This window comes from Salmo salar, chromosome 15 (genome assembly GCF_965601325.2).
Source record: "Salmo salar chromosome 15, fSalSal1, whole genome shotgun sequence".
In the NCBI taxonomy this organism is placed as follows: Eukaryota; Metazoa; Chordata; class Actinopteri; order Salmoniformes; family Salmonidae; genus Salmo; species Salmo salar.
Genome location: NC_138305.1, coordinates 26,561,884 through 26,582,525, shown reverse-complemented (window position 1 = coordinate 26,582,525; position 20,642 = coordinate 26,561,884). Strand labels below are relative to the sequence as shown.

Sequence of the window (20,642 nt, the reverse complement as noted above, 5' to 3'; positions counted from 1 at the left end):
ACCAATCAGCTTTTTTTATGATAACACACACACTTTAGCTTGTTCTAATAACCACACCCTGAGGTTGTCAAGTTTATTACGTAAGCACACATGGTACATTAAAACAGACAAATGGTACTGATCTTCAGTCTATCTTAATAAGCAGTGTTCTATATGAGATGAATCATGATGCCTGTTCCAACGTTCTAGAACTTTACAGCTGTTCCAGTGTGTACAAGCTGATTCCATGGTTACATGATTCCATGGCTACTCTGCACCTACCTCATACTTTTCAGCCTGGGACCTAAATCTGTTTTGCCAACTCATATTGTCCAAATAAGAGTCGTCAAAACAGCACAAACAGATCTGGGATCAGGCTAGATCATTTCAGCTAATCTTATTAAGCACAGCTAGCTATCACAGTCTCAGGTGGTGTAATGGTTTATATGTGATACTATGAAGTGAATATTTCAGGGTCCAGCCCCAAAGAGTGTTGATATCCTTTCATACTAGCTATTCTACACTGTTAGTCATTCACTATTTCAAAGCAACACCTATCATATGGTTCTATGGTTCCCACTCAGCAATCTATTCTACAGTCAGTCTGTCACTCAATAGCCCTGTTTATACCTGGTTTTAACTTGCGTCCTTTGTCCTGATCTTGTCTACATTCTGATTGTGCCCACATTTTCAGACTGGTGTAGACAATCAAACTCATTGTGATCAGATCATCTTGCCCACCTCTGGAGGTAGTCAGACACACATTGTGTGGACAGAGACACCATTTAAATCTTCATTCTGCCCTTTAAAATCATTGACAGGGTGGCACAATTGACTGATTACATCAATATGTGTCTTACAATAAATATTATTTTTGAAAGAATAGCTGTGAAATAATTTTCATAAAGGGACCAGTGCAGGCACAATGCAGACACATTGGATGGATAACAAGACATTTCTGGAAATGTGGGCAAAATCAGAATGTAGTCAAGATCAGGACCCATGTTAGCACCAGGTAGAAATGGGGCTTGAGATAGTACACAATACTATTTAAAAACAAAAAGAGGCCATGTTATACAAAACAAATCACTTTTCCCCCACTATAGTAAACTTCCCATGTGATTATACAGTACCTGTCAAAAGGTTGGACACCTACTCATTCCAGGGTTTTTCATTATTTTTACTATTTTCTACATTGTAGAATAATAGAAGACATCAAAACTATGAAATAACACATATGTAGTAACCAAAACAAAGTGTTAAATCAAAAATATATTTTACATTCTTCCTTCACCCTTTGCCTTGACAGCTTTGCACTCTCTTGGCATTCTCTCAACCAGCTTCACCTGGAATGCTTGATTTGTTGAACACTTTTTTGGTTACTACATGATTCCATAGGTGTAATTTCATAGTTTTGATGTCTTCACTATTATTCTACAATGTAGAAAATAGTAAAAAACAAAGAAAAACCCTTGAATGAGTAGGTGTGTCCAAACCTTTGACTGGTACTGTATATAAAATAAATACAGTCGATTAGGAATTAATGCTATTCTATTATCGTCTGTCCACGCTGTTCAAAAGTACATATACAACCACCCAGCGTCCAAGATTATTATACAGGTTGGTAGTTATTTAGGCTAATCATCTTAAAACGTGGAATGAGCTTCTTCTTTAAGCCAAGGAACCTATCTCTCCCTCTCGTCAAAGGATAAAGTGACGTCCCAAGGCTTTAGGATGGATGACATCACAACGAACAGCAAGAACTCCCTGGCCTGAGCCACAGAGAGACGGGAGTTCCAGTTCCACAGCATTAGGTGGAACCTGGGTCGTGTTCATTAGGACACACCGTAGCAAAAAAAAAAAAATTGACTTTCTTATTGGACAAGTACAGATAGTCCCTCCCTGTTTTGGAGCATTTTCTTCCATTTCGAGCCTAATGAACACAACCCTCGACTGTCTCTCTGATTGCGTCCCATATGGCGCCCTAGTCCATATATAGTGCCCTACTTTTGAATAGGGTGCCAATGTGTTCCCTCTCTCCTACTAGAGGTCCCCAGGTTTCTGGTGGCAGGTGTTGCAGACACGCACTGGGTGGTCCCAACCCCTAGAGGGCACCGCTCTACGTTCAGGGGAGCAGTCGTCACACACGCCCTGGCCGCAGGCCCTGCAGTGGTGGATGGAGAGACGCGGAGCAGAGAAGTCTCTCTGACACTCACAGCAGCAACGGATATCCTGGTCTGGAACCCAGTAGGCTGGACGAGCTGCGTCCTTCATCAGACCTAGAGAGGGAGAGGAGAGGACATGCAGACACACAGTTATACACAGACAGACACGCACACACACGCCACACTTTAGTTTTGGAGGACATGGCTATGTCAAAGTGACCCATCACAGTTTTCCCTCTTAAGCCTCTATTAAAGCTACAATATGTCATTTTTTGGGCGACCTGACCAAATTCACATAGAAACGAGAGTTATAGATCCGGCATTCTCATTGAAAGCAAGTCTAAGAAGCTGCAGATCTGTTCTATGTGCTCTATTTCTATGCTTCCCGGTATTAAGTTAAGTTTTTTTTTGCATCTTTTACTTTTGTAAACCAGCTGAAAATATAATATTTTTAGATGGTACAATGACTGCTTGTTTTGTCACATATACTAAACTCAGGCAAACCACTAGAATTTAAGCACCCAGGAAAAGGCGGAGTGATTTCTGCATATTGCACCTTTAAGCCTTATAGGTCTTATTGACCTTACAGTTAATTACGTACACCATCCTGTTCACGAAAATTATTTGCTCCTACAGACAGGGAGTCACGTGACCGCGGCCTGCTATACAGTGAGTCACGTGACCGCGCCCTGCTATACAGGGAGTCACGTGACCGCGGCCTGCTATACAGTGAGTCACGTGACCGCGCCCTGCTATACAGGGAGTCACGTGACCGCGGCCTGCTATACAGTGAGTCACGTGACCGCGCCCTGCTTTACAGTGAGTCACGTGACCTGCTATACAGGGAGTCACGTGACCGCTGCCTGCTATACAGGGAGTCACGTGACCAGTATTCAGAACACTTTTTCCACATTTTGTTATGTTACAGCCTTATTCTAAAATCGATCAAATTATTTTTTCCCCTCATCAATCTACCCACAATGACAAAGCAAAAACAGGTTTTTCAAATTTTTTTTTTGTTGCAAATATCTTATTTACCTAAGAATTCAGCCCCTTTACTATGAGACTTGAAATTGTGCTCAGGTGCATCCTGTTTCAATCGATCATCCTTGAGATGTTTCTACAACTTGATTGGAGTCCACCTGTGGTAAATTCAATTGATTGGACATGATTTGGAAAGGCACCCACCTGTCTATATAAGGTCCGACAGTTGACAGTGCATGTCAGAGCAAAAACCAAGCCATGAGGTCGAAGGAATTGTCCATAAAGCTCAGAGACAGGATTGTGTCGAGGCACAGATCTGGGGAAGAGTACCAAAACATTTCTGCAGCATTGAAGGTCCCCAAGAACACAGTGGTCTCCATCAATCTTAAATGGAAGATGTTTGGAACCAGACTCTAACTAGAGCTGGCCACCTTTGCCAAACTGAGCGATCAGGGGAGAAGGGCCTTGGTCAGGGAGGTGATCAAGAAACCGATGGTCACTCTGACAGAGCTCCAGTGTCCTCTGTGGAGATGGGAGAACCTTCTCTGCAGATCCCACCAATCAGCCTTTATGCTAGAGTAGGCAGACGGAAGCCACTCCTCAGTAAAAGGCACATGACAACCCACTTGGAGTTTGCCAAAAGGCACCTAAAGACTCTCAGACCATGAGAAACTAGATTCTCTGGTCTGATGAAACTATGATTTAACTCTTTGGCCTGAATGCCAAGCGTCATGTCTGGAGGAAACCTGGAACCATCCCTATGGTGAAGCATGATGGTGGAAGCATCATGCTGTGGAGTTGTTTTTCAGTGGCAGGGAATGAGAGACTAGTCAGGATCAAGGGGAAGATGAACGGAGCAAAGTACAGAGAGATCCTTGATGAAAACCTTCTCCAGAGCACTCAGGACCTCAGACTGGGGCGATGGTTCACCTTCCAACAGGACTACGACCCTAAGCACACAGCCAAGGCAATGCTGGAGTGGCTTTGAAACAAGTCTCTGAATGTCCTTGAGTGGCCCAGCCAGAGCCCGGACTTGAACCCAATCGAACATCTCTGGAGAGACCTGAAAATAGCTGTGCAGCGACGCTCCCCATCCAACCTGACAGAGCTTGAGAGGATCTGCAGAGAAGAATGGGAGAAACTCCCCAAATACAGGTGTGCCAAGCTTGTAGCGTCATACCCAAGAAGAATCTAGGCTTTAATCGCTGCCAAAGGTGCTTCAACAAAGTACTGAGTAAAGGGTCTGAATACTTATGTAAATGTGATTTTTTTTTTAAACCGGTTTTCCCTTTGTCATCATTTGGTATTGTGTGTAGAATGATGAGGGAAAAAAACTATTTAATCAATTTTAGAATAAGGCTGTAACGTAACAAAATGTTGAAAAAGTCAAGCGGTCTGAAAACTTTCCGAATGCACTGTATGTAGCAGTGACCACAGAGTAGTCTAGACTACAGTACTCACCCAGAGGGATGTATGTAGCAGTGACCACAGAGTAGTCTAGACTACAGTACTCACCCAGAGGGATGTATGTAGCAGTGACCACAGAGTAGTCTAGACTACAGTACTCACCCAGAGGGATGTATGTAGCGGTGACCACAGAGTAGTCTAGACTACAGTACTCACCCAGAGGGATGTATGTAGCAGTGACCACAGAGTAGTCTAGACTACAGTACTCACCCAGAGGGATGTATGTAGCGGTGACCACAGAGTAGTCTAGACTACAGTACTCACCCAGAGGGATGTATGTAGCAGTGACCACAGAGTAGTCTAGACTACAGTACTCACCCAGAGGGATGTATGTAGCAGTGACCACAGAGTAGTCTAGACTACAGTACTCACCCAGAGGGATGTATGTAGCAGTGACCACAGAGTAGTCTAGACTACAGTACTCACCCAGAGGGATGTATGTAGCAGTGACCACAGAGTAGTCTAGACCATAGTACTCACCCAGAGGGATGTATGTAGCAGTGACCACAGAGTAGTCTAGACTACAGTACTCACCCAGAGGGATGTATGTAGCAGTGACCACAGAGTAGTCTAGACTACAGTACTCACCCAGAGGGATGTATGTAGCAGTGACCACAGAGTAGTCTAGACAACAGTACTCACCCAGAGGGATGTATGTAGCGGTGACCACAGCTCCCAGTGTATTCTGAACAGCCTCTCCTACTCTCCTACTGAGTGTCCCTCCTTCCTCCTCCTCCAACGCTGCATCCAGCAGCTCTACAACACACACACACACACACACACACACACAGAAGGAAGGAAGGAGAAAAAAATATTATTCATAAGATATGTAAACCAGAAAATAAAAGTAGGGAAAAAAAAGTAAAAGGGAAAAACATTGAGGCAAGCAACACTGAAGCATGCATGAGAGCACCAGCTGTTCCAGAGGACTGTGTGATCACGCTCTCCGTAGCCGATGTAAGACCTTTAAACAGGTCAACATTCACAAGGCCGCGGGGCCAGATGGATTACCAGGACGTGTACTCCGAGCATGTGCTGACCAACTAGCAAGTGTCTCCACTGACATTTTAAACCTGTCCCTGACCGAGTCTGTAATACCAACATGTTACCTCGACTAACCGGTGCCTCCCGCATTGACTCTGTACCCCTGTATATAGCCTCGTTACTGTTATTATTTGACATTTATTGTTTACTTCAATTTATTTAGTAAATACTTTCTTAACACTTGTTTTTTCTTAAAACTGCATTGTTGGTTAAGGGTTTGTCAGTAAGCATTTCACTGTAAGGTCAACCTACACCTGTTGTATTCGGAGGATGTGACAAATACAATTTTATTTTATTTGATTATACGATTTACCACCTAATTTTGATGTTCATGTGAGATCCAGGTTTATCTAAGAGTATTCTTTAAAGATCTACTGGGACATCATAGGATAACAGTAGAGACATCATGTTTAATATACAACATGTCCATACCTTCTGAGATGCCCCGGTTCTGGAAGCAGGCATCACAGACCCGTACGGGTGCGAGCCCCCAGCCCCTCTCTGGAACAGGACGGTTCTTGGAGGAGCAGCTGTCACAGAAGCCCTCTCCACAGGCACGGCAGTGATGCTTAGTATCGTTGTCCTGGAACACCTCACTGCATTTAGAACATTTCTGTTACAGAGACACAGAGAGCACAGGAGAGAAATTATATCACAGGCTCAAAACACAAGCACACATAGGAGAAATGGACAGTCTTTACACAGTCATAAGAGCATTGGACAGTCTTTACACAGTCATAAGAGAAATGGACAGTCTTTACACAGTCATAGGAGAAATGGACAGTCTTTACACAGTCAAGAGAAATGGATTGTCTTTACACAGTCATAGGAGAAATGGACAGTCTTTACACAGTCATAGGAGAAATGGACAGTCTTTACACAGTCATAAGAGAAATGGACTGTCTTTACACAGTCATAGGAGAAATGGACAGTCTTTACACAGTCATAGGAGAAATGGACAGTCTTTACACAGTCATAAGAGAAATGGACAGTCTTTACACAGTCATAGGAGAAATGGACAGTCTTTACACAGTCATAAGAGAAATGGACTGTCTTTACACAGTAATAGGAGAAATGGACAGTCTTTACACAGTCATAGGAGAAATGGACAGTCTTTACACAGTCATAGGAGAAATGGACAGTCTTTACAGTCATAAACAATAATCCATGACAACATGAACATGTCTAAACATGTTCACTGCACAGCTAAGGCATAATAACTCAATTTAGGGAATCACTGACTAGGAATGGATCCACGCTGTGTCTATATCAGTATGTCCAGATGGCTGTGAGGACCACCACGTACCAGGATGAGGGAGTTGGGTTTCCAGTAGGCCGGAGCGATCTGGTCGGTGAGCCAGGAAGTGACAGCTTTGGCAGGTTTCACACTGAGCTCTGACACACTCTGGGAGATGTAGTTCACACCGTCCAACAGTCTCTGAGCTGCATTGTTGTTGTCCTTCAGAAAACCATCCGACTGGAGGGGAGAAGGAGTGAGGGAGAGAAGAGGGAGGGGGGAGAGAGAAGAGGGCAAGAGCGAGAGAGAAGGGGGAGAGAAGGGGAGAGGGAGGGATAGAAGGGGGAGGCGGGAGAGCGAAGAGGTCAAGAGCGAGAGAGAGAAGGGGGAGAGGGAGGGATAGAAGGGGGAGAGGGAGGGAGAGAGGGAGGAGGGGAAAGGAGGATGAGAGAAGAGAGAGGAGAGGAAGAGGGAGGAGAGAGTGAGGGAAGGAGAGAGAGGGAGAGAAGAAGAGGGAAAAAGAGCGAGGGGGGATGGAGGTGAGAGACATTGTTAATGGCAGGGTGAAGGGTGACTCTCTGGGTAGATTTACATATTGCTCTGCACTAGGAAACAGTGCAGTCCACTATGACATTACAGATATGGAGCAAGAAACAAATCAATGCCTTTATGGTCATGCCCTCTCGCCCTTATACAAGTGGACCAGAACCTAAACTCTACCCCGTCTCGCCCTCATACAAGTGGACCAGAACCTAAACTCTACCCCGTCTCGCCTTCATACAAGTGGACCAGAACCTAAATTCTACCCCGTCTCGCCTTCATACAAGTGGACCAGAACCTAAACTCTACCCCGTCCTGCCCTCATACAAGTGGACCAGAACCTAAACTCTACCCCGTCCTGCCCTCATACAAGTGGACCAGAACCTAAACTCTACCCCGTCCTGCCCTCATACAAGTGGACCAGAACCTAAACTCTACCCCGTCCTGCCCTCATACAAGTGGACCAGAACCTAAACTCTACCCCGTCCTGCCCTCATACAAGGACCAGAACCTAAACTCTACCCCGTCTCGCTTTCATACAAGTGGACCAGAACCTAAACTCTACCCCATCTCACCCTCATACAAGTGGTAAAAAAGTAGCATTTGGGAATAAAAGGCAACATTAAATAGCACGGAAATTGAAAACTTGATTTACAGTTATTTTTTTACCAAATTTAAAAGACGACAAAAATTGCATTAATTTAGACAGCAATTCCTGTATTGATAAATTCATCAAACTGGTTAAAACATGTAATCTGAAAAAGAAAACACTTCCAAAGAAAAAATGGTTTGACAAAGTATGTTCAACTGCAAGACCCTGTAAATCAGCAGACAGGTCTCATATACCAACACCATACACTCTAAGACCCTGTAAATCAGTAGACAGGTCTCATATACCAATACCATACACTCTAACACCCTGTAAATCAGTAGACAGGTCTCATATACCAACACCATACACTCTAACACCCTGTAAATCAGTAGACAGGTCTCATATACCAACACCATACACTCTAAGACCCTGTAAATCAGTAGACAGGTCTCATATACCAACACCATACACTCTAAGACCCTGTAAATCAGTAGACAGGTCTCATATACCAACACCATACACTCTAAGACCCTGTAAATCAGTAGACAGGTCTCATATACCAACAGACCCTAAGCCAATATAAGAAGTTATTATGAAGGAAGAAATCCCTCTATATGACCTATGAGCTTGACAAAATAGAGGAAATCAATACAAATTCATTTTAGGAAATTAGATACTACTGTCAAAATGAAAAGAATATCTGGAAAGACAAAGAACAACTCCACCTAAACATCAGAAATATAATCATTAAAATAATTACACTAAACAAAAATATAAAATGCAACATGCAACAATTTCTATGATTTTACTGAGTTACAGTTCATGTAATGAAATCAGTCAATTGAAATAAATTGATTAGGCCCTAATCTATGGATTTCACATGACTGGCAATACAGACATGTATCTGTTGGTCACAGATACCGTTAAAAAAAAAGGTAGGGGTGTGGATCAGAAAACCAGTCAGTATCTGGTGTGACCACCATTTGCCTCATGCAGAGTGACACAACTCCTCCGAGTTGATCAGGCTGTTGAATGTGGCCTGTGGAATGTTGTCCCACTGCTCTTCAATGGCTGTGCGAAGTTGCTGGATATTTGGCGGGAACTGGAACACGCTGTTGTACAGGTCGATCCAGAGCATCCCAAACATGCTCAATGGGTGACATGTCTGGTGAGTCTGCAGGTCAGACATTGCAGATATTTTCAGCTTCCAGGTATTGTGTATAGATCCTTGCGACATGGGGCCGTGCATTATCATGCTGAAACATGAGGTGATGGAGAAGGATGAATGGCACACCAATGGACCTCAGGATCTCGTCACAGTATCTCTAAATCGCCATCGATAAAATGCAAAATGTGTTCATTGTCCGTAGCTTATGCCTGCCCGTACCATAACCCCAACGTCACCATGAGGCACTCTGTTCACAACGTTGACGTCAGCAAACCGCTCGCCCACACGACACCATACACGCCGTCTGCCATGTGCCCGGTACAGTAGAAACCAGGATTCCTCCATGAAGAGCACTCTTCTCCAGTGTGCCAGTGGCCATCGAAGGTGAGCATTTGCTCACTAAAGTTGGTTACGATGCTGAACTGCAGTCAGGTCAAGACCCTGGTGTGGACGACAAGCACACAGATGAGCTTCCCTGAGACGGTTTCTGACAGTTTGTGCAGAAATTCTTCGGTTGTGCAAAACCCACAGTTTCATCAGCTGTCCAAGTGGCTGGTCTCAGACAATCCTGCAGGGGAAGAAGCCGGATGTGGAGGTCCTGGGCTGGTGTGGTTACACGTGGTCTGTGGTTGTGATGCCGGTGGGACGTACTGCCAAATTCTCTAAAACAAAGTTTGTGGCGGCTTATGGTAGAGAAATTAATATTCAATTTTCTGGCAACAGCTCTGGTAGACATTCCTGCAGTCAGCATGCCAATTGCACGATCCCTCAAAACTTGAGACATCTGTGGCATTGTGTTGTGTGACAAAACTGCACATTTTAGAGTGGCCTTTTTATTGTCCCCAGCACAAGGTGCACCTGTGTAATGGCCATGCTGTTTAATCAGCTTCTTGTTATGTCACACCAACAAATTTGTGCACAACATTTTAGAGAAATACGCTTTTTTGTACATATGGAACATTTCTGGGATCTTTTATTTCAGCTCATGAAAAATGGAACCAAAACTTTATGTTGCGTTTATATTGTTTGTTTAGTGTAGAAAGACCCACAAATGAGAATTTAAACTATTTGACACTGTCATAATTCCAATTCTTCTATATGGCATCAACATTTGTGGGATAAAAAAAAAATCTATGGAATCCAGAATATTATCGTCACAAGGCTTTCTTATACAAACACCCCAAACCAGAGAGACTCTTTACAGCAACTGGCCTAAAAACACCAGCGAGAGAGCAAGACTAGTAGTAGGAGTGACGGGGAGGTCAGTCAGTATGTATGGCTTCTTGTGGTACATTCTAATCAATTTACTAAAACAAATGCATCATTTCAGCCAAACTGAAACAACCAGAGACTCCTCTGGAATGTGTGGGACTTCCTCTAAAGAAGAGAACTGCGTAGAGCTTCTACAACAGGGCTAGAATGAAGTGAGAACAAGGGCCCATCGCCTGTCAGAGTAGGAGAGCTGATGAAGGATCGGTTTTACCTGTTAGATGCAATGATTAAGATGACATGGACCTGCCCATAGAACAGCACTCTTACTCTGAGATTCTGCATGAATACGGGCCAAGGCATAAGTAAGGGAGCCCTCTGTTGTTCTTACCCCAGGCCAGATGTGTTGTATTTCAGTCCTGACCACTGTGTCCACTGGGTCCTGGTTCCCGTACCAGTACTGCCTGCTTCTGTAGATCACTCCACAGTTGGGACACTCTATCACATACCTGTAAACAACAACAACACTACTTCAGTTCAGCCAACACACTCTCTCTATACTATCAGAGATCAGATGTGATCAGCTAAAACATGGAGAGTCAGAAAAGTAGAAGGACTTTCCATTAGAGGTAGTGATTTACGATGATATCACAAACAGAGGATTCTATTGTTTGAGGATACAGGATATTATAACGAGGAGGTCTACGTGTCCAGGACTCACCCAGACCAGGCGTACGTGGCCAGACCAAACCAGGGAGAGTCAGAGGAGGCTGTCGTCTTGGGAATCACAATCACCTCCTTCCCTCCCTCATAGCACGCCTGAGGATCAGAGAGCACATACTCAGACAGAGCCGTGTGTGTGTGTGTGTGTGTGTGTGTGTGTGTGTGTGTGTGTGTGTGTGTGTGTGTGTGTGTGTGTGTGGAGAGAGACTGTCTGTCTGTGTTCCTACTTTACAGGTGTAGATGCGGTTGTCGTATTGAGCAGAGTAGCGACAGCGGTGTGTAGCCTCGTGGTCCACTTCCTCCTTCAGATGGTTCATACTGTTCATACAGCCAGACCTGACAGGAAGAGGTTTATCACAGTGTTTAATTACTATGTTATTACTGTACTGTTCATACAGCCAGACCTGACAGGAAGAGGTTTATCACAGTGTTTAATTACTATGTTATTACTGTACTGTTCATACAGCCAGACCTGACAGGAAGAGGTTTATCACAGTGTTTAATTACTATGTTATTACTGTTCATACAGCCAGACCTGACAGGAAGAGGTTTATCACAGTGTTTAATTACTATGTTATTACTGTTCATACAGCCAGACCTGACAGGAAGAGGTTTATCACAGTGTTTAATTACTATGTTATTACTGTACTGTTCATACAGCCAGACCTGACAGGAAGAGGTTTATCACAGTGTTTAATTACTATGTTATTACTGTACTGTTCATACAGCCAGACCTGACAGGAAGAGGTTTATCACAGTGTTTAATTACTATGTTATTACTGTTCATACAGCCAGACCTGACAGGAAGAGGTTTATCACAGTGTTTAATTACTATGTTATTACTGTACTGTTCATACAGCCAGACCTGACAGGAAGAGGTTTATCACAGTGTTTAATTACTATGTTATTAATGTACTGTTCATACAGCCAGAACTGACAGGAAGAGGTTTATCACAGTGTTTAATTACTATGTTATTACTGTTCATACAGCCAGACCTGACAGGAAGAGGTTTATCACAGTGTTTAATTACTATGTTATTACTGTTCATACAGCCAGACCTGACAGGAAGAGGTTTATCACAGTGTTTAATTACTATGTTATTAATGTACTGTTCATACAGCCAGACCTGACAGGAAGAGGTTTATCACAGTGTTTAATTACTATGTTATTACTGTTCATACAGCCAGACCTGACAGGAAGAGGTTTATCACAGTGTTTAATTACTATGTTATTACTGTACTGTTCATACAGCCAGACCTGACAGGAAGAGGTTTATCACAGTGTTTAATTACTATGTTATTACTGTACTGTTCATACAGCCAGACCTGACAGGAAGAGGTTTATCACAGTGTTTAATTACTATGTTATTACTGTTCATACAGCCAGACCTGACAGGAAGAGGTTTATCACAGTGTTTAATTACTATGTTATTACTGTACTGTTCATACAGCCAGACCTGACAGGAAGAGGTTTATCACAGTGTTTAATTACTATGTTATTACTGTACTGTTCATACAGCCAGAACTGACAGGAAGAGGTTTATCACAGTGTTTAATTACTATGTTATTACTGTTCATACAGTCAGAACTGACAGGAAGAGGTTTATCACAGTGTTTAATTACTATGTTATTACTGTTCATACAGCCAGACCTGACAGGAAGAGGTTTATCACAGTGTTTAATTACTATGTTATTACTGTACTGTTCATACAGCCAGACCTGACAGGAAGAGGTTTATCACAGTGTTTAATTACTATGTTATTACTGTTCATACAGCCAGACCTGACAGGAAGAGGTTTATCACAGTGTTTAATTACTATGTTATTACTGTACTGTTCATACAGCCAGACCTGACAGGAAGAGGTTTATCACAGTGTTTAATTACTATGTTATTAATGTACTGTTCATACAGTCAGACCTGACAGGACATGGATGATGTTAGTAGGACTGAAGACATCAGTAGACAACTGGTGGTTTTATTGTCCTGTTAGAGTTAATACTATTACAATTATAGACTGATCATTTCTTTGTCAGTGGGCAAACGTACAAAATCAGCAGTGGATCAAATACTTTTTTCCCCTCACTGTAACTGAACACTGAGACAGAGAGAGATAACTTCCTACAGCTGAGGGATAACTGAACACAGACAGAGAGAGATAACTTCCTACAGCTGAGGGATAACTGAACACAGACAGAGAGACTCCTTCCTACAGCTGAGGGATAACTGAACACAGACAGAGAGAGATAACTTCCTACAGCTGAGGGATAACTGAACACAGACAGAGAGAGCTCCTCGCTGGGGCGCCGCGGGCTCCCCACAGCTGAGGGATAACTGAACACAGACAGAGAGACTCCCCACAGCTGGGGTCGCCGCGGGTACCCACGCTGAGGGATAACTGAACACAGACAGAGAGATAACTTCCTACAGCTGAGGGATAACTGAACACAGACAGAGAGACTCCTTCCTACAGCTGAGGGATAACTGAACACAGAGAGAGAGAGAGAGATAGCTTCCTACAGCTCAGGGATAACTGAACACTGAGAAAGAGACAGAGAGAGATAACTTCCTACAGCTGAGGGATAACTGAACACAGACAGAGAGATAACTTCCTACAGCTGAGGGATAACTGAACACAGAGAGAGAGAGAGAGCGGCTTCCTACAGCTCAGGGATAACTGAACACTGAGACAGAGACAGAGAGAGATAACTTCCTACAGCTGAGGGATAACTGAACACAGAGAGAGAGAGACAGCTTCCTACAGCTCAGGGATAACTGAACACTGAGACAGAGACAGAGAGAGATAACTTCATACAGCTGAGAGATAACTGAACACAGACAGAGAGACTCCTTCCTACAGCTGAGGGATAACTGAACACAGACAGAGAGAGATAACTTCCTACAGCTTAGGGATAACTGAACACTGACAGAGAGAGATAACTTCCTACAGCTGAGGGATAACTGAACACAGACAGAGAGAGATAACTTCCTACAGCTGAGGGATAACTGAACACTGTCAGAGAGAGATAGCTTCCTACAGCTGAGAGATAACTGAACACAGACAGAGAGAGATAACTGAACACAGACAGAGAGACTCACCCACAGCTGAGACAGATACTGGAACAGGTGAAGTACTCATCAGGGAAGAAAGAGTTACTGGCCAGGTGCTCTTCTGGGATATCCCCACTGAAACGCTCACTCAGAGCCTATGGATAGATAGAGGGAGAGAGAGAGCGGGGGAGAGTGCGCTTTATTTGCAAAATGCACACACACACACACACACACACACACACACACACACACACACACACACACACACACACACACACACACACACACACACACACACACACACACACACCCACACACACACACCCCCCCCCCCCCCCCCTGCAGGGCTCTGTATATGACGTTTGCAGAACGTGGTGAGCGGGTAGTGTTGTTATCTAACTGTTGCTCCAGGCTCCGCAGCAGACCACTGAAGTCTGTCGGGGGGTTGTAGGTTCGAGTCCCACGGTACTGGATGGAGCTGAAGGCCTCGGGGAAAAGACCCAGCTTCCTGAAACGCTCCTGGAGCAGACGCTCTGCAGACTCTGATGGGTTGTCTGGAGAGAGACGGAGAGATATAGAGGAGGGAGAGAAGGGTGGAGGAGAGAGAGAGATATATATAGAGGAGAGGGAGAGAGAGGGGTGGAGGAGAGAGAGAGATATATATAGAGGAGAGGGAGAGGGGGAGAGAGAGGAGGGAGAGAGATATAGAGGAGAGGGAGAGAGGGGGAGAGAGAGAGATATAGAGGAGAGGGAGAGAGAGAGGGGTGGAGGAGAGAGAGATATATATAGAGGAGAGGGAGAGGGGGAGAGAGAGGAGGGGGAGAGAGAGAGATATTAAAGAGAGAGGGGGTGGAGGAGAGAGGGGTGGAGGAGAGAGAGAGAGAGGGGTGGAGGAGAGAGAGAGAGCGAGAGGGGTGGAGGAGAGAGAAAGAGGGGAGGAGGAGAGAGAGAGGGGGGGAGGAGAGAGAGAGGGGTGGAGGAGAGAGAGAGGGGGGGAGGAGAGAGAGAGAGGGGGGGGAGGAGGAGAGAGAGAGGGGTGGAGGAGAGAGAGAGCGAGAGGGGTGGAGGAGAGAGAGAGAGAGGGGTGGAGGAGAGAGAGAGGGGTGGAAGAGAGAGAGAGGGGTGGAAGAGAGAGAGAGAGGGGTGGAGGAGAGAGAGAGAGGGGTGGAGGAGAGCGAGAGAGAGGGGTGGAGGAGAGAGAGAGGTAGAGGAGAGAGAGAGAGAGAGAGAGAGAGAGAGAGAGAGAGAGAGACATTTCTTACAGGGGATACATTTCAAGCTGAAATAAAATATACCAGAAATGTTCCATACGAACAAAAAGCTTATTTCTCAGATTTTGTGCACAAATGTGTTTATATCCCTGTTAGTAAGGATTTCTCCTTTGCCAAGATAATCCATCAACCTAACACTTGGCATATCAAGAAGCTGATTAAACAGCATAATCATTATACAGGTGCACCTTGTGCTGGGGACAATAAAACATCCAACCGGCCTCACAATTGCAGACCACGTGTATGGCATTGTGTTGTTGAGCGGTTTGCTGATGTCAACGTTGTGAACAGAGTGCCCCATGGTGGCGGTGGGGTTATGGTACGGGCAGGCATAAGCTACGGACAACGGACAACAACTGTATTTTAGCGATGGCGATTAGAGATACTGTGACGAGATCCTGAGGTCCATTGTCGTGCCATTCATCCTTCTCCATCACCTCATGTTTCAGCATCATAATGCACGGCCCCACGTCGATCTATACACAATTCCTGGAAGCTGAAAATGTCCCAGTTTTTCCATGGCCTGCATACTCACCAAACAGGTCACCCATTGAGCATGTGTGGGATGCTCTGGATCGACATGTACAATGCTCTGGATCGACGTGTTCCAGCTCCCGCCAATATCCAGCAACTTCTCACAGCAATCGAAGAGCAGTGGGTCAACATTCCACAGGACACAATCAACAGCCTGATCAACTCTATGTGAAGGAGATGTGTCGCGCTGCATGAGGAAAATGGTGGTCACACCAGATACTGACTGGTTTTCTGATCCACGCCACTACCTTTTCTTTAAGGTGACCAACAGATTAGGGCACAATTAATGTATTTGAATTGACTGATTTAATTACATGAACTGTAACTCAGTAAAATCATTGAAATTGTTGCATTTATATTTTTGTTCAGTATAAAAGGCCAGTGCCAGAGAACCGGATATCTTTAAAGCCTGACATGTATTTACATGCAAGGCCACGTAGTGCATTAAAATCAATAAAAACATTTTTAAATCAATTGTAAAATTAACAGGTAACTAAATGCAGGGATACCTACACCTGATCACAGCATTTTGTATATCTACAGATGGCTCTTGTCCATTCTAACTTTACCTGATAACTGATATAGCCTGGTCCCAGATCTGTTTGTGCTCTGGACAACTCCATTATCGTCATTGGCATGGAAATGATTGTGCTATCGTGCCAACTCATTGTCAAACAGCCTGGCACACAGGCTAAATGCCAACCAGAACCACCTACCTGATCCCAGTTAGTTTGGTGTGGATGGTCCCAATGTAAGTGGGTGAACGTTCTTATAGGTTATACTGAACTGTTTCCACAAGAGCTAAGTGTTAGGTTTTCATCCACTAGTACCCTAACAGCTTGATATGCCTGGCAATGCCAACCCTGTACCTGAGCCCAGTAGCTTGGTGTGAACGGTCTCATGGAAGATAATAACAGCTGGTCCCAGAGTGGACAGAGGGACGTCCAGGCCACAGCGGGCCGTAGTGGCCTTCAGCTCCCTGGTGAAGTGCTTCAGATAGGCGTCCGACGCGTCGCCTAGGAACTTGAACAGGTCGTCGTGGAGACGGTCGGCGTGGGTACGGTAGATGATGAGGTCGGAGACGGCTAGGACTTTGAGGAGCAGCCGGGTGCGCTGGCCCTGATTGGATCCTGGGTGGCCAATAGAGAGGACGTGTTAGTAGATACCTCCTGACTGGTTACTGCTCCCACCGTTATCTTTATTTGATATGATAGCAGCTCTTTGATTAAATCGGCTATTGTATCAATTGCGTGAATAAAAATGTCATAGCAGCTGACCTTTAGCAAGATTCCTGTCATTTCCCCTCTCTCCTCCTCACCTGCCCCCAGCAGTCCCTCTGTGTCGATCACCACCACCCTGTGAATGGGGTCCATGGCAGCCCAGACCCCCACGGTGCATGACTCCTGAGTGGGGGACGTCTGGAACACTTCTCGCCCCTGGAAGAAAGTGTGATTCAGGGTGTGGGACTTCCCCTCCCCTGTGTTCCCGAAGATAGACACGACCTTGAGGAGTTCCTCTGGCCTACAGTCCAGCCGGCTCACAAAGTCTTCCTCGTCCTTCAACTACAGGGGAAAGACAACAGAGACTGAGGTGAGCTAGTTTAATCACCAACCGAGGTAATAGAGCACAGCGTACCAAATGGTGCACTCTTTCTGATTTAGTGACCTACTTTTGACCAGTAGTCACATTGTCAAAAGTAGTGCACTACCATAGGTCTCTGGTCAAAAAGTATTGCACTTTATAGGCAATATGGTGCTATTTGGGATGCAGTCTAGGTATTGTTAACCTGTATTTGCTTAGACTGCCTACAGTCCGGGTTGAAGGACCAATATTTTTGATTTCTCCTTGGCCTTCCGTACAGGAAGCCTGTCCATTGTAGACTGGCTCATACAGACTGGCTTTCAGATCTAAAAAGCTCCCTAGGGGTTAGTGGCTACAGATAAGTGGTGTCTATAGGTGTTGTTTCAAGACTTGGATCATAATATGTCTACATCCCAAATGAAACACTCATCTATAGTGGGTCCTGGTCAAAAGTAGTGCCCTATATAGGGAATAGGAAGCCATTTGATATGTACCCCAGGTCATAAGGATATTACTCACCTGCATCTCCTCCTTCGCATCCACCAATAAGAAGCTGCACACCTTCTCCAGTTTTGCCTTGAGGGCCTCCATCTCCCCTCCATCCCCAGCCTCCAGGCTACTATCCTGGACTTGACCCGGAGGAGGGTAGGGAGTCACAGGGTGCTTCCTCTTGTTTACCCCGCTATGGGTCCGCTTCTGGCAATCCAGACACAGGTTGATCTTACAGCCCTGGCAGCGCACCACCGCCCTCAGCCTGCCCCCGTTCACCCCACAACCGCTGCTGTCGCCCTTACAAGAGTCACAGAATGGAACGTGTCCCGGGGCGATGCGGACACGGTCGTGGTTCCTCATGCGTTCCTGACGATGGAGCTCCAGCTCGCAGCGGACGCACTGCAGGCTGCCGCACTCGTCGCATTCGAAGGCGGCCTCGTCTGAGCCACCGCAGGCGTAGCTCTCCTGACACACCAGGATGGTGTTCATCCCCTTATCTACCGACGGACCTTGACCACTCATAATGATCACTTCAGTATGCTACTGCTAACAAGTGCCCGATGAGTCTAAAACTGCACTGCGAAACCAAACTGCTGGGAAATATGTTTATATTCTATAGTGTTAAAATGTATTCTTCTCTAGCGCATTGTGTGTTTTTTTCTTCTTCTGGTAGTGGTGTCTCTTCTATACTCCCCAAAACACTTAGCAGATGGGCATTTAATATGAACTGTGATAGGTCACTTTGACATAGCCATATGTCATCAAAGTACTCTACAGAGGTGCCTGTCTGTCAGCAAAACAATCACGACAACGACTTCCTACATACATGTCCAGACATGCAGCTAGCTTACAAACCCCATGTGCAAGTCATCGTTAGCTGTCAATCAGTAATAACATAGTAATTATCGTGCTACTGCTAGTTAGCCTACTGTACGGTTAGCGGTTGTGGTTCGCTAAGCCAATTTGACAGCAGAAATAGGCAATGGTGACTGTGTAAAAACCTCACCAAATCCGCTTATAACAAAAGATGACACTTGCGTATTTTTCAGTTACTCTACATCAACTCAAATGACCAATTTCTCAAGCACCAAACCATCAACAAAATCCTTCGTCGAACCAAACAGACGGACCTCGTCGCCAAGAACCGCCAGCTAGATTGTTTTCCCGGCGGACGACGGCTGTTTCGTAACCTAAACCGTTGCTTCTACACAGAAATACGCAATAATATTTTAATAGACAACAAAGCATACAGTGCAACTTAATTCAGCACAAACACGCCGTTATTATGTATAGCTTGTTAAGATAATTTCGCTGTCCGACAGCTAGATTTCATTAGATGTTGTTCCCAGTTTCATCAGCTGATCGGCTTGTTTTGATCCAGAGGTTAAAAGTTACACCGCGCATAGCATTCTGGGAAATGTAGTAATGCTAGTCGAGTTGTTGCTTTGAATCGCTTTAATTTATCAATAAATATGACTACATTCCCCACTATGCAACTAAATGTTTGTAGTTTTGTTAGCTGGCTAGATAGGTCAAAGAGGTTTTCTAATCGATTTTGTCCTAGGTTTGTGCAATAATCAATACTTAGTTAAAGGGAGCGCATGCCATACCGGATCCATACAATATATTCGTTATTTTGTATCTTTTTCTGTCTCCACATTGTTAGCTAGCTAGCTAGCTAGTAACGTTAACTCACTGCTAACTGAATACGTTACAGCTAGCCTACAGTAGTTTGGAAATTGCTATAGATATCCCTCCAGCCGTTATTGATATCCAACAAGCGAGATCTTATGCAGAACGATAATTAGCAATTCAATATGGAAGATGAAACATACACCGACATCGACGGCAAGACCATCTCTCTGGAGTGTCAAAGTCACTCGTTTTTTGTGCAGGGAGTTCACAGTCAGCCCCGCTAAAGTCTCCATAGGCAGAATGATGGTGTACACTTGCGCTGTCTGCCTACACATACTCTGATTTACTGATGTAAGGACACTAGGGCTGGTTCAGTCCCAAATGGCACCATATTCCCTATACAGTGTACTACTTAGAACCAAAAAGTACTACACTGTATATGAAATAGGGCCATTTGGGACTCCTCCTCGATACCTACTGGCATGTGCATCAGTGGTCAACAATCCTGCTCTTGGAGATCTCCTGGGAGTGCAGGCTTTTGTTCTTGCCCGACACTAACAATCTGTTTCAACCAACTGCATCCGATATTGTGTTGTTGAATCAGGTGTGTCAGTGCAGGGATAGAACAAAAGCCCACAACACCAGTAGCTCTCCAGAGCCACAGTTGGTGACCACTAAACTAGGTGACTCAGACGTATGCATAGAGATCATATGATATATGTTAATATATGCCTAAATGTCTCTTACTGGTGTGACCTTGTACGGTTCAATTAGTTCAACATTAATTTCATCTACTTCATTTCAGAACACAGCCATTCTCTCCAGTGTCATAATCATCACACTGGTCGGTATGATGGTTCACATCCACTTTGTGAAGGTGGACCATGAGACGCTGCTCATCATTGGTTCCCTGGGTGGCCAGGTGTCTTCTAGTGACACCTCCTGCACGGAGTCCTACAGACTTCATAGAGA

General features: G+C 44.8%; 1 protein-coding gene across 1 annotated transcript; it reads right to left on the bottom strand.

The window, feature by feature from the left end:
- Positions 1–39: 39 nt before the first annotated feature.
- LOC106571063 (zinc finger FYVE domain-containing protein 1) lies at positions 40–19,493 on the bottom strand. The gene is made up of 12 exons (XM_082961624.1): positions 18,063–19,493; positions 17,281–17,524; positions 16,832–17,092; positions 14,499–14,711; positions 14,206–14,314; positions 11,336–11,444; positions 11,107–11,204; positions 10,777–10,894; positions 6,946–7,116; positions 6,072–6,252; positions 5,238–5,351; positions 40–2,258 (listed from the first exon to the last, which is right to left on the bottom strand). The coding sequence occupies exons 1-12, from the start codon at positions 18,555–18,557 to the stop codon at positions 2,023–2,025; spliced, it is 2,349 nt and encodes a 782-aa protein (XP_082817750.1). The 5' UTR covers positions 18,558–19,493; the 3' UTR covers positions 40–2,022.
- Positions 19,494–20,642: the final 1,149 nt, after the last annotated feature.

What these genes read in the sequence shown, in the direction of transcription:
- LOC106571063 (XM_082961624.1), bottom strand. Translation starts at nt 18,557, where the DNA reads ATGAGTGGTCAAGGTCCGTCGGTAGATAAGGGGATGAACACCATCCTG. An exon ending in TACAACACATCTGGCCTGGG is followed by an intron (nt 7,117 to 10,776) that starts GTAAGAACAACA and finishes TCTCCCCTCCAG; the next exon opens with TCGGATGGTTTTCTGAAGGA. An exon ending in AACCCAACTCCCTCATCCTG is followed by an intron (nt 6,253 to 6,945) that starts GTACGTGGTGGT and finishes TCTCTGTAACAG; the next exon opens with AAATGTTCTAAATGCAGTGA.